Source organism: Phocoena sinus, chromosome 17, assembly GCF_008692025.1.
Source record: "Phocoena sinus isolate mPhoSin1 chromosome 17, mPhoSin1.pri, whole genome shotgun sequence".
In the NCBI taxonomy this organism is placed as follows: domain Eukaryota; kingdom Metazoa; phylum Chordata; class Mammalia; order Artiodactyla; family Phocoenidae; genus Phocoena; species Phocoena sinus.
Window position 1 is genome coordinate 40,476,634 of NC_045779.1, and position 13,409 is coordinate 40,490,042.

A 13,409-nucleotide genomic window follows, 5' to 3' on the forward strand; every position below is an offset into this window, starting at 1 on the left:
TTCAGTTTCCCTCCTTAGAAGCTGCTGACTTAGCGTGTGTAGCTGGACCCTTTTCTGCAGCAGGGGCTAAGATTACTTTCATCCAAATTACAGGATGACAGTGGCCCCTAGTTTGGCAGCCCTGCAGAAGTAGGAACGGCCATGTTCAGCCGTGTTCAACCCACAAAGAATCCATCTTAAAAATATAGTCGTAGCTCATTCTTCCAAAAACCAAGCCAGACCCACATTGACCCACCCAGGTGCCAGCTCAGTTTCTGTGGAATCAGAAACATCCTGATGCTACAACGCCCAGTCTCCTGATCTTTTTCTTTTCTTTCTTTTTTGCCCACTCTTCCATTTTTCTAAATTACCTCTTGGCTGCCAATGACTTAGATTTGCTTGTTGGGAGCCTGGTAGTTGGGACTTAAAACCAAAGAGGCAGACGTCTCAGAGGTTGTGTTCTCTAAAATTCTCTCCAGTCCTCTAAATTTCAAAACTTATATTTTGAAATATAAGTTCAAAAAATCTCAGGGTCTAGTATCTATATATCTACATCTATGTTTCTTAAAGACTCACAACTCTTATGCAGTATAGATTGAGTTTTAGATGAAAGTTTATCCAAGAAATATTTATTGTGTATCTTTATGCAGTCAGAATGAGAATACAGTGGTGAACAAGACAGAAAGATCCCTGGTTTCCTAGAGTGGGCATTCTAGGAGCAGAATGGCTCCATAGAATTATCTACTTCAGAAGTCAGAGAGAAAAATCGTGCTAGAAACTGGAAGGGAGTATGCATTTGCCGTGTTCTGTAGTGTACTATAGACACAGAATTGAAAAAAAAAGATTTCACAGGAAAATATTTCAGGTCGATTACTTCCATTCAGGAAATACATGCTCATTATTTTCTTCAAACTTGAAATTACTTTTTCCTTTGAAGTTCTCTTAAATCTGTTATTACTCAGGATCTCTATCCAATTTCTCATCAAATTGCCCTATTTGTAGCTTCCGAACGTTAACACCTCGATGCTGAAATGGAGTCTATAAAATGCGTTAGGGGCTTAAACTGTGTGTGAGGCAAAAATGGTATTTAAGCCCTTAATGAAATTCTGAGCTTTGGAAAGTGTCGCATTTTGGGTTTATGGGAGTCTTTTTTTACTTCCTTTTTTTTGGGGGGGGGTGGGGTGGGGTTAGGGAGGGTGGGAAATACTCAATACACATTTAATATATTTATTGTCTTCTTTTTTAAAATACAATTTTCATGAACTAGCCATTTTATGAAAATTTCACATTGCTTGACGGCATCTGTAAACTTCGTGTGTGTGTTTTTCCAACTCTCAAAGCAGTTTCTTCGTACTGGTCTGATTCTCACAGGCATTAAAGCTAAACATGTCTCTCGTCGCTTCACCGATCTTTCTCCAGAAAAGTGAAAGTGAAGAGAAAAGAAAATAGAGAAAAAAGGAGCACGGAGGAGGAGAGAGAAAAACGTGGGGAGAGAGTTGGGGGGAGGGGGTGTAAGGGAGTCAGAAAATGAAGGAATACTAGAGCACTGGAGCACAGACTGCGGACGCGCAGACCCAGAGCAGCCACAGCGCGGAGCTGCTGGTGGCCACTGGCCCCCGGAGCTGCCAATCCGGGCGTAATCCTGTAGGAATTTCTCCCGGGTTTAGCTGGGAGTCACACTGCCGCCTCCTCTCCTCGAGACGCCGGGAGAAGCCCGGAGAAGCGGGCTCCGGAGGGAGGCTGGGAGCGGTAGGAGAAGAGGAGGAGGAGAAAGGGAGGAGGACCCTGGGAGGGAGGCGGCGGCGCGGGAGGAGGAGGGGCGCAGCCGCTGAGCCACTAGCTCCGCTCCGACGCGCTTGTCTCCAGATACTCCGGGAGCTCCAGCCGCGCGGATCAGGCGCTCCCACCGCTCTGTACCCAAACTTCAGCTGCAGCTACATTCCAGGGCACCTAATTTATTCCTCAAAAATCAGAAACGGAGCCGCGACACGGAGAAGGAGTCCGCGGAGGAGTACAACAACAGCAGAGCAAGAAGAGCTCCACAGAGCTGCCTCACCGGAGCAACAGCTAGGCATCGGTTGTGTAGGAACCAACAAGTGAGAAGGCGCCGCGTTCCCGGGGCGCAGCCGCAGGCGCAGCAGGAGGAAGCGAGAGCCCGGAGCCCGAGCTCCCGAGCCCGAGCCGCGGTCGCTGCGGCTGCTCTGCCCCGGTCCTTCTGCGCAGGCGGCGCTGGGCGAGAGACTTCGTTTTTCCCTCGTTGTAAAGCGGTGGCTGGGAGCAGCCGGGCCCCGGGGAATATGCGGCGCGCTTGGATCCTGCTCACCTTGGGCTTGGTGGCCTGCGTGTCGGCGGAGTCGGTGAGTGGGCCAGGCTGGGGACGCGCGCGCCGTTTAGGGTGCAGAGACCGAGCAGAGGCCGCAGAGCCCGTGGGGAATCGGGGAGCGCCACCTGGGGGATGCCCCCCACTCCCAGACGTGCCCCTCGGACCCCGGGGATCTGCTGGGACAAATGAGCTCGCTCCTCTACTCCTCTCCCCCTTCGCTTCCCGCAGAAAAGCGCCGCTCGCTGGAGTTGTCCCGAGGTTCCCCGGGATGAGGGCAAGAGTACTGCAGTTTTGTCGAACCGCAGAGGCCCCTGAAGTCACTCCCAACTTCTTCGCAGTCGGAGGGTCTTGCTTCGTGGCCGGGAAGGACCGATGGGGAAGGGTGGCCGGAGAGAGGAAGCCCGGATAGGGCTGCGAGGGAACTGGTCCCCTCCGCGCGCTCCCCGAGACCCGGAGACGCCCTGGAAACTTTGGGGTCCCTTCTCCTGCACACCATCCCCCCCCACCCAACCCCCACGCCAGCTTTCCTACTCGATTGAATGCAGGTTCTGGGGAGATGGGGCTCAGTTTTAAGAAACCCTTGAGTGTCCGGAGAGGAAAGTTTGCAAAAAGTTCTTTTGTTTGATGTTCCTCTGGCTGGGGCAAGGGAGCACACACTACGTGGAAACGCTACCGGCGGAGGGCAGTCCTCGGTCCCGCGGTGGGTGAGCGGAACGCGCCCGAAAATGCCGGGGTGCGGGCCGCTAGACTCTCGGTGGTGCGGCGACCCGTGCTTCCTGCGGGGCGGGGGGCAGCTCGCGGGCCCTTAGGGACAGGAGGGCATTTCAGTATGGATTGCACTCGAGTGCAGCAGCGGGGCGAGGCGGGGTACTGTGACACTGTGATCGGCCTCGGGTCGATCGGCCTCGGGTCGCCCGGCCGCTCGGAGACCGAGGCTTCCATCCCGCCATGCTTGCTTGGTACCCGGCGGGAGTACCCCGAGGCCCGGAGGAGTCTCTTCTCTGGCGGGGGCCGGCTGCGGGCACCCAGCCTCCCTCCCCGGCCTCGGCCGTGGGAACTCGGTTTCTCCTCCTCTGGGTCGCGTTTCGGGGGGTTGGAGCTTGTTTCCCTAAGACGCCCAATGAGCGCCCTCTAAAGAGAACTGCCTCCTGGGCTTTCACTTGTGCTTGGCGGCCCCTACCTGGGCGCCCTGAGCTTTGTCCGCGATCCCGTCTGCAGCCTCAGTGCGGTCCGGGGCCTCGGTTAGCGAGTGCAGCTGTTTCTGTCCCTTCCAGTTCCCCATATCTCTTCCCTTTGCCACCGAATAACTTGTCCATTTCTAATAAACTGAACCGCCTCTTCGAAGACAAATAATGTCATCTTTAGAGGTGGTTTTGTGAGATTTTCCTCCTCTCCTTTGGCGTGTTATTTCTCCCTTCTCCCCCCACCCCAGCCCACTTTTTTGAGTTGATGCGATTTAGAATTGGGAAACCTCTTTGGCACTCAGCAGCAGATGGGTATTTTTCATCGGTGTGGGAGCCTCTGTGTGTGCTAGCAGGTGCCCAAACGTTAGGCGAGATTGGAGAGCAAGTTAGGATTGTAAACTGAACACAGTAGATGAGAATTTGGGTGCTCCGGCTGTAGAATAGAACTCCGAAACTTATCAGCATTTCTCTTTGGCAAGTGATCGTTTTATCCCTTGGGATTGGTAATCTCCCAGCCAGTTATGAACTTTGGCTCTTTGCACACCGAAAGGGAGAGATTCTCTGTTTATTTCAGAAAAACATTATTGCTCATCTTGTTGCAAAACAGGGCAAAGGGAGAACTCCATCTAAAGATTTTCAGGAGAAGCCTGCCTGCCTAAAAAGCTGTACAGGATTAAGGGGGTCCCTTTTTTGCTGCGTCCTGTTCATAAATTTGCTAGAAAGGGTTGATGTTTGGGGATTCTAGAGGAATAATGTCTCCTTGGAGTTTTGCATAAATCTGACAGCGCTTCTTTTTTTTTTTTAGCATCTTTATTGGAGTATAATTGCCTTACAATGTTGTGTTAGTTTCTGCTGTATGACAAAGTGAATCAGCTATATGTATACGTATATCCCCATATCCCCTCCCTCTTGCGTCTCCCTCCCACCCTCCCTATCCCACCCCTCTAGGTGGACAAAAGCACCGAGCTGATCTCCCTCTGACAGTGCTTCTTAAGGAAGCTTTTTGGCTGAACTATACCTGTCTTCTCTGGTGACACCTCTACCCCCAACTCTGTGCCTTTGGGGTTCTAATATTTCTCATTTCCAACCAGCATTGGATGCTTTCCAAGTGAGCTGTTTCACTGTGGTAGATACTGTTTTCAGTAATCGGAATATCATTCAAAAGGGTGATGAGATATTTTTAAAATGTCAACTTGAAGACTGTAGCAGAGAGTCTTCATTAGGCAGTGAGTCCATTTTTCTCAATAGAAGCTTTTTCAAGGCCCAGGACATCCAATAGTCCATTTAAATTACTTTGCAGCCTCTGTTTCACATGTAGCAGCATAAATGTATGCGAAGTTGAAAGACTTCACTTTTCAACATTTAGTTATTAGAGTACCTTATTTCCAGTACTTCTAATTTTAATTGGAAAACTGCAACTGTTTTCTGGGAGTTAGAAGTAGTGATCATCTGAGCGTAAAGCCTCTCATTTTTAAAAGGAAAAACATCTCCAGTTAGTGCATTCTTGAGTTTTATACTAAGTTCAAGGGGGGGAAAAAAAAGAGGTTCTCAGCAACCAAGGCTCAAAGCTGTCTGTGGAAAGGAACTTGTGGCCCTGCCTTTCTGGACGCTGGAGACAGCAGGGCGAGCCTGGTCATGGCGGTGCATTTATACCTCCCACCGGCATGCGAGAGGAAAGACTGACAGAGTGTGGCAGTAGTGATATGCTGCTGCTTTTCTATCAATTTTTTACATGACTGTTTATCTTCAGAAATAATACATCGCAGACTGCCATAAACACGTAATTTGAACTGGACGTATGTTTAAGAAAAGGAAGCGTTTTGAACTAGTGGAATGTTTTGCACATGCTTAGATGTGTGTAAATTAAAAGAAACTGTCAAGTCATTTGGACCCATGCATTACGTCTCAGTGTATTATGAAAGGCAGGCATCGGAAAGCTTGCATTTGAAGGAAAAATTAAATTGGAACCATATAACCTTTTGCAGTTCTTTAAAAAAAATACATTTTGGCTGCTCTAGTAATCTGGCAAATCGTACTTGCTAGGGAATCTTAGAGAAATAAGGGCTCTTTCTCTGTTAGTTGGATATTAGCAGTAGGTAGATGTCACTTGAGAAGGAAAGATCTTATTAAGGCCAGGCTTGTGGAAGATGGGCATACAGAGGAATTTGGGTACACGCTCCAACTCCTGCTTCTGGGACCTGGAACGTATAATTTTGAAGGTGCTTGCCATTTGAGGAACTGTGGAATATGATTACACACAAGGCACCTTGGATAATCATTAGTTTGGAAGGGATTTCAAAAGATCATCTAGTTTTTTACCTGCGTAGAACTAGTTCTCAAGTCTCCTAGAAGCCCCCAGAGACCTGACCTGCCAGCTTCAGGGGGCCCTGAGTCTCCTCAGGTTGGCAAAGCCTGAGGCTGACCAAGCCACACAGAGGCCGGCCAGCTCTGTCAGTTCAGGTTTACAGGGAGTCCGGTGGCTTAACGCCACAGTGCTATCGGCATGTCAGCTGGCAGTGATCTCAGGTCATGTGAAGAATGTCATCTGAGTTTAGATTCTCACGAGATTGTCTCTCCTCCTTTGCCAAAAATCAACCCAAAAGATCTTGCCCATCGTTTTTTTCTTCCCAAGACAGAAGACCTGCTGTTCATGTCACTGTCGAAGGTACATTCCGGTATTTCAAAACCACCTAATTCTTTCATGCACCAGAAGCCAAAATAAAGTTTTAGAGAAAAGCAAGAAGTAATGAAGGAGAGCTTTCGCTGAAAACAAGCTACTCTTTTTTAGTCACCTCTGCCAGTACCATCATCTTAATTCTAGATTTGAATCGGATTTGAATCCTGAAGTCCAGTCCTTGACCCGTTCATCTTTGTTGACTTTCATGACCAGTTGGCCACTATATGTACCTACATGTTGTTCAGTCCATGATATTTATTCAGCATCTATTGTACTAAGTGCTCAGGATAAAGGCGTAATCAATCCAGGCAGCCAGGAAGTGTTCCCCTTCAGGTTTTTCTTTGTTGGCACCTTGCCAGCACGTGCCCCATGTCAACAGCCTTGCCATTGCCCTTCCTGGCCCAGATGCTCACCTGCTGTTTGATTTACCCTGTACCGCTTGGATTGTGTTTTCTTGTTATCATGGTGTGGAGTCTAAATACCTCTGCCAGATTTATATGATGCTCCAGAATATCGCTCCTTCCTAGTTAGTCTCACCCCCCTGCCCCCATCCCTCTCCATCACGTCTCCTCGCCCTCGCCCACTCATCTCACTTTTGTGAACGCTCCCTGGACATAGCCACCTCTTCAGTGTTTCTCCTTTTAAATTCTGTTGATTCAGATCCAAGCTCCAGACAGCCTTTCACGACTGATCTAGCCATTGTTTTTCTCTTTCTGTAAATAGTAAGGCAGGCTGACAATCAGAATCAATGTAAGTATGTAAAAATAGAGCTTTCTAACAATCAGAAGCCTAAAGGGGGTCGGGGGATTTGTATTTTTATAAAGCATCTCAGATGATGCTAATGAATTAGCTACATTTGGGAACCACTGGTCTAGTCACACACTTTACCCCTTCTACGTGCTATTTCGTGTTAGTCCTGGGGCTCCCAGGGATAAGAAGCTTTGTGACCCTGAGGGACCAGCGTAGAGATAAAGGGTTTGGGTGGGGGAGATGTTGGTACTTTGCCGCTTTACTCCGTGTTAGGACTTGGACAAGATACTGACACCTTGAGTCACTTAAAAAAATACATATGTGCGTGTGCATGTAAATTGCGCCTGAGAATGCCTTTATAACAGGGTTGTTGAGAGGCTAAAATGAGGGAGCATGGGAGTGGTACCTGAGGCACAGAAAGTAAGTGTTGTTCTTTTTCCTTCTTCTTTCTTGGGCTGTTTTCTTGACTCTGAAATGAGAGAGCCATATATGATATTCTTGAGGCCCCTTAGCCCTCTGATGTTTTGGAGATTGGCACTATCTGAGGGGAAGGTCCTTGTTTCCACACCTTTGACCCCTGCAGTAAACACCTGTTGATGCTCCATACTTAAGGGCAGGTGCCCATGGCTGGGGCAGTCAGGGTCAGTTGGTCCTGCTGAAGCTCCCCTTTGCTCTGGCCACTGGGGTCAGCTGAATCTACCAGCTTGGGGGTGGACCTGGGTTAGTTTGCAAGTTTTGACTCTCGACCTCAGTTTCGTCAACACTGTGGTGTTGAAGAATAAAAAGACAAATCCAGTGCCTCCCATCAGTGTACATTCCTGCTTCCTCCCGTGTCCATGTCCTTTGGCTGAGTTGAGATTCTAGCAGGTCGGAAGGAGAGAGTTACAGCGGCATGGCATGCTTAAGTGCCACTGGGTATCTAGAATGAGGTGGCACGGGAGGTCAGGGCATGTTGGGCAGCTGTGAGTAGCAATAGCGAGGATTTTTATTTTGTAAGAGTAGACACGCATGGAAGAATTTCTTCTCTTAGCAATTTGAGATGTGGGTCCTACTATTAAAAATCTCCATTGCATTTTGACGAGCCTGTTTCAGAAGGGCAACATTGGTTTTAACAATAAGGCTAGAGGGGTGATTGCCTCTGAGTAGGAAAGGACACTGTTGAAATAGACTGTGTACATCTGTTTTTCTTGGGTGTCTCAAAGAATTGGTGGGACTAGGAGAAAGTCATTGGAGATTTCCCATTTGAATCAGCAGTGAGGCCAACTGGTACCCCAGTCGATGATGTGAGAGTCAGGTCATGGTGTTGGACTCCAAGCTATAGAAAAATATTATTAAAGACAAGATATGTTTTCACATTTCTCTCCTCTGTTGTTGAACCTGTTCTGTGAAAAATGTCACAAAGATGCAGTAAAATGTGTCCTTTACAAAGCATTTTGATGTTTTCTTATCTTTATACAGGTATATTAAATACCAATAGTACAGATATCTAAGGAATATGTACAATTAATAGAGTTTAGTCTCACGGTAAGAATGACACACGGAGGAAGATATACAAATATTAAAGGAAGATTATATTTTTAAAGTTCTTATCATAAAAAGAGTAAGAGTTAAATATGTATTTTTGTACAATGTATTGTTAAATATAAAGATAGTGAAAATAAATGTACAGTATTGAAGGCAAAAGAGAGGCTTTGCACACATGTAATTAACCATCTTAATCCCTATGGGACCTCAGCTTTCCCATCTACAAAATGATAAAGTGAACTAGAAGAACCTTCTGTCTTTAATATTTATTTTTTTCTATATGCTTCAGGGTATGATTGGAGCAATGTTAAGATTAACCTAATCAATAAGTAATTATTAAGCTCCTGCCAAATACTTACTATTTTATTACTGGAGCAAGGAATTTATTCACATTACAGAAATGTAATGCTACTGGTAAAATGCTGGTGGTAATCAGTTAACTTGAGCTAACTATTCACCATGTACTGGGATTATATACGTTGCTCTGAATATTCATGATCTAATATCTAGTGTTTTCCCACATATCTTCTGATAGAAGCCAATGTAGCAGCAAGAGCGGTTGATGTGATGGAACTCACTTTCATTCTAGAAAGAAGACAACATGACTTGTTGATGTCATCTGGAGGGCTTTTGAAGCATAAGCCACTGAGGGTCTCAGGCTTCTCATTTGGTTTCTGGCCTTGACCTTCATTTCCAGAGAGGGGCCTTTAACTGCCTTCCCTTTGGTTCCTTTCTATAGCACCGGAGCCCAGCGTCAGTGCTGTAGAGACCATAGCAAGAGTCTAAATGAGCAGGCAGTATGGTACAGTGGTTCAGAGCCTGGGCACTGGAGTCAAGACTTGCCTGAGTTAGAATCCACTTACTGTGTAAACTTGGGCAAGTTTCTAAACCTCTCTGTGCTCAGTTTTCTCATCTGTAAAATGGAATATTATCAAATAGGTTCTTAGGATTACATGGGACAGAACACACTGGAGCTTTTAACACAGTGGCATCTTCACACTCTGTGTCACATGTTAGTTACTCGCGTTCTGTCTTCTGCTTCCCTAAAGGGTGGGGGCTTGACACTCTGTGGGCACATCTGATAAGCTCCAGCCCAGAGGGTGGCCTGGAAACTACACGATTGAGCCTGCGTTTTCATAGCTGGGGTTCTTTCCCTGCCTTGGGGAGGCCTAGCTCTACCTCGAGATACTGGGGACATTTTTGTGTAGATATACTGGGAGATACTGTGGGTTTGGTTCCAGACCACCACAAAAAAGCAAAGATTGCAATAAAGCGAATATCACAATAAAGTGAGCCACATGAGTTTTTTGGTTTCCCAGTGCATATAAAAGTATGTTTATACTGTACTGTATTCTGTTAAATGTAGTGTGTTGTGTCTAAAAAAATCAGTGTACATTATCGTAATTAAAAAATATTTTATTGCTAAAAATGCTAACCATCATGTGAGCCTTCAGCGAATTGTAATCTTTTTGCCAGTGGAGGGTCTTGCCTTGGATGTTGGTGGCTGCTGACTGATCAGGGTGGTGGTTACTGAAGGCCGGGGTGGCTGTGGTTTCTTAAAACACGGCAACAGTGAAGTTTGCCGCATAGGTTGACTCTTCCTTTCATGATTTCTCCGTAGAATTTGGTGCTGTATGATAATTTTACCCACAGTAGAACTTCTTTCAAAACTGGAGTCAATCCTGTCATACCCTGGTGCTGCTGTATCAGCTTGGTTTATGTCATATTCTAAATCCTTTGTTGTCATTTCAACGATCTTTACCAGGAGTAGATTCCATCTCAAGAAACCACTTTCGTTGCTCATCCGTAAGAAGCAACTCCCCATCCGTTCACGTTTTATCATGAGAGGGCAGCAATTCACTCATATCGTCAGGTCCCACTTCTAATTCTAGTTCTCTTGCTCTTTCCACCACATGTGCAATTACTTCCTCCACTGAAGTCTTGAGCCCCTCAAAGTCATCCCCTCAAAGGGTTGGAATCAGCTTCTTCCAAACTCCTGTGAATGTTGATATTTTAACAGATGTTCTTAATGGCATCTAGAATGGTGAATCCATTCCAGAAGGTCTTCAATTTGCTTTGTCCAGATCCGTCAGAGGAATCACTGTCTATGGCCCTACAAAATGTGTTTTTTTAAATAGTAAGACATGAAAGTTGAAATGATCCGTGGGCTGCAAAATGGATGTTGTGCTTGTAGGCATGAAAACAACATTACTGTCTTTGTACATCTTCATCAGAGCTCTTGGGTGACCAGGTGCATTGTCAATGAACAGTAATATTTTGAAAGGAATCTTTTTTTTTCTGAGCAGTAGGTCTCAACAGTGGGCTTAAGATTAAGTAAACCATGTTGTCAACAGATGCGCTGTCATCCAGGCTTTGTGGTTCCATTTGCAGAGCACAGGCAGAATAGATTTAACATAATTCTTAAGGGCCGTAAAATTTTCTGAATGGTAGATGAGCATTGGCTTCAGCTTTGAGTCACCAGCTGCATTAACTCCTAACAAGGGAGTCAGCCTATCCTTTGAAACTTTGAAACGAGGCACTGACTTCTCCTCTGTAGCTGTGAGAGTCCCAGATGGCATCTTCTTCCAATAGAAGGCTGTTTCATCTACATGGAAAATCTGTTGTTTAGTGTAGCCACCTTCATGAATTATCTCGGTTAGACCTTCTGGATAACTTGCTGCAGCTTCTACATCAGCACCTGCCGCTTCACCTTGTGCTTTTACGTTACGGAGACGGCTTCTTTTCTTAAACCTCATGAACCAACCTCTGCTAGCTTCAAACTTTTCTTCTGCGGCTTCCTCACCTTTCTCAGCCTTCATAGACTTGAAGAGAGTCAGGGCCTTGCCCTGGTTTAAGCTTTGGCTTAAGGGAATGTTGTGTCTGGTTTGACCTTCTAACCAGACCATTAAACTTTCTCCATATCAGCAATAAGGCTGTTTTGCTTTGTTATCATTTGTGTGTTCACCTGAGTAGCACTTTCATTTCCTTTAAGAACTTTTTCTTTGCTTTCACAGCTTGGCTAACTGTTTGGCACAAGAGGCCTAGCTTTTGGCCTCTCTTGGCTTTTGAGATGACTTCCTCACTAAGCTTAATCATGTCTAGCCTTTGATTTAAAGTGAGAGACTCTTTCTTTCACTTGAACATGTAGAGGCCACTGTAGGGTTATTAATTGGCCTAATTTCTATATTGTTGTATCTCAGGGAATAGGGGGGCCCGAGGAGAGGGAGAGAGATGGGGAACTTCTCCGTGGAGCAGTCAGAATACATCCAACAGTTATTAAGTTTGTTGTTTTATATGGCCGAGGCTCGTCCCCAAAACAATTACAACGGTAACATCGAAGATCACTGATCACAGATCACCATAACAAATATATTACTAATGAAAATGTTTGAATATTGTGAGAATTACCAAAATGTGACACAGAGACACGAAGTGAGCAAAAGCTGGTGGAAAACTGGCGCCGATAGACTTGCGAGACGCAGGGTTGCTGCAAACCTTTAATTTAAAAAAAAATGCTGTATCTTTGAAGCACAATAAAACAAAGTATGCCTGTACTCACCCTTTTCTCTAAATGTGGGTTGATGTGAGAGAATATGTCATTGATTATTTCTGGCCCATGAAAAGTTTCTCCAGTAATTTTATCTTTACAAATCTCTCCAAAGGAAATAATCGTAGCTGGGTAAATGTATTTATTGAAGCTTTACTTATAATAGTTAAAAAAATGGAAACAACCTACGTGTATAATACTAGAGGAATGGTTAAATAAAAGATTCTAAATTATACATTAATTATCATACAACCATTAAAAATATATTGGAAGAATGTTTATAACTTGGAAACTTTTTATAATAGAAAAAAAGTCAGATATAAAACTGTGTATAGACAGCATTGTAAATCAACGATACTTTAATAAAAAAACTATGTATAGTAAAACCCTGGTTATATTGAATAAATTTAAATATATCTACACATATATGTATATACTATGTATTTATGTATCCACAAACCTGTGCATTGATGAAATTGCATAGAACTAAATACACACAGACACAAACACAAATGAGTACAGGGAAAAGTGGGGAAAACTGGGGCTTCCCTGGTGGCGCAGTGGTTGAGAGTCCGCCTGCCGATACAGGGGACACGGGTTCGTGCCCCGGTCCGGGAAGATCCCACATGCCGCGGAGCGGCTGGGCCCGTGAGCCGCGTCCGGAGCCTGTGCTCTGCAACAGGAGAGGCCACAACAGTGAGAGGCCCGCGTACTGCCAAAAAAACCAAGTAAACAAAAAAAAAAAACTGGGGAAATCTGAATAAGATTGGTCAATTGTATCAATGTCAGTGTCCTTGTTTTTATATTTATAAAATGTTACCATTGGGGTAAACTGGGTAAAGGGTGCAAGAGAAGTCTCTGTGTTATTTCTTACAACTGCATGTGAATCTACAATTATCTCAACAAAAAATTCCATTAAAAAAAATGGCACCAGGGGACTTCCCTAGCAGTCCAGTGGTTGAGACTTCGCCTTCCAATGCAGGGGGTGCGAGTTCGATCCCTGGTCAGGGAGCTAAGATCCCACATGCCTCACGGCCAAAAAAGCCAAAACAGAAACAATATTGTAACAAAAATTCAATAAAGGCTTTAAAAAAAATTGTCCAAAAAAAAAAAAAAAAAAAGAAAAAAAACCTTAAGAAAATGGCACCAGACCTAGATGGTTTTACAAATAAGTTTTGCTGATCCTTCAAGGAACAGATACTTGTTCCAAAGCTTAGAGAATGACAGAAGATTTCATGAGGCTGGCATTATTCTGTGTCAAAGCCAGAAAAGGAAAGCACAAGAAAACAAATCTTTAGGCCAGTTTCACTTGTGATCATAGATGCCAAATTTTTATTTTATTTATTTACTTTTTAAACATCTTCATTGGAGTATAATTGCTTTACAATGGTGTGTTAGTTTCTGCTTTATAACAAAGTGAATCAG

General features: G+C 45.0%; 1 protein-coding gene across 1 annotated transcript in view; it reads left to right on the forward strand.

The window, feature by feature from the left end:
* The first annotated feature begins 1,675 nt into the window (after window positions 1-1,675).
* The window catches only part of SDC2 (syndecan 2), a 130,519-nt gene continuing 118,785 nt past the window's right edge, over window positions 1,676-13,409 (forward strand). Inside the window, exon 1 of the mRNA XM_032610316.1 lies at window positions 1,676-2,336. Coding sequence (XP_032466207.1) covers window positions 2,277-2,336 — 60 coding nt within the window. The 5' untranslated portion in view covers window positions 1,676-2,276. The remainder of the gene's footprint in view (window positions 2,337-13,409) is intronic.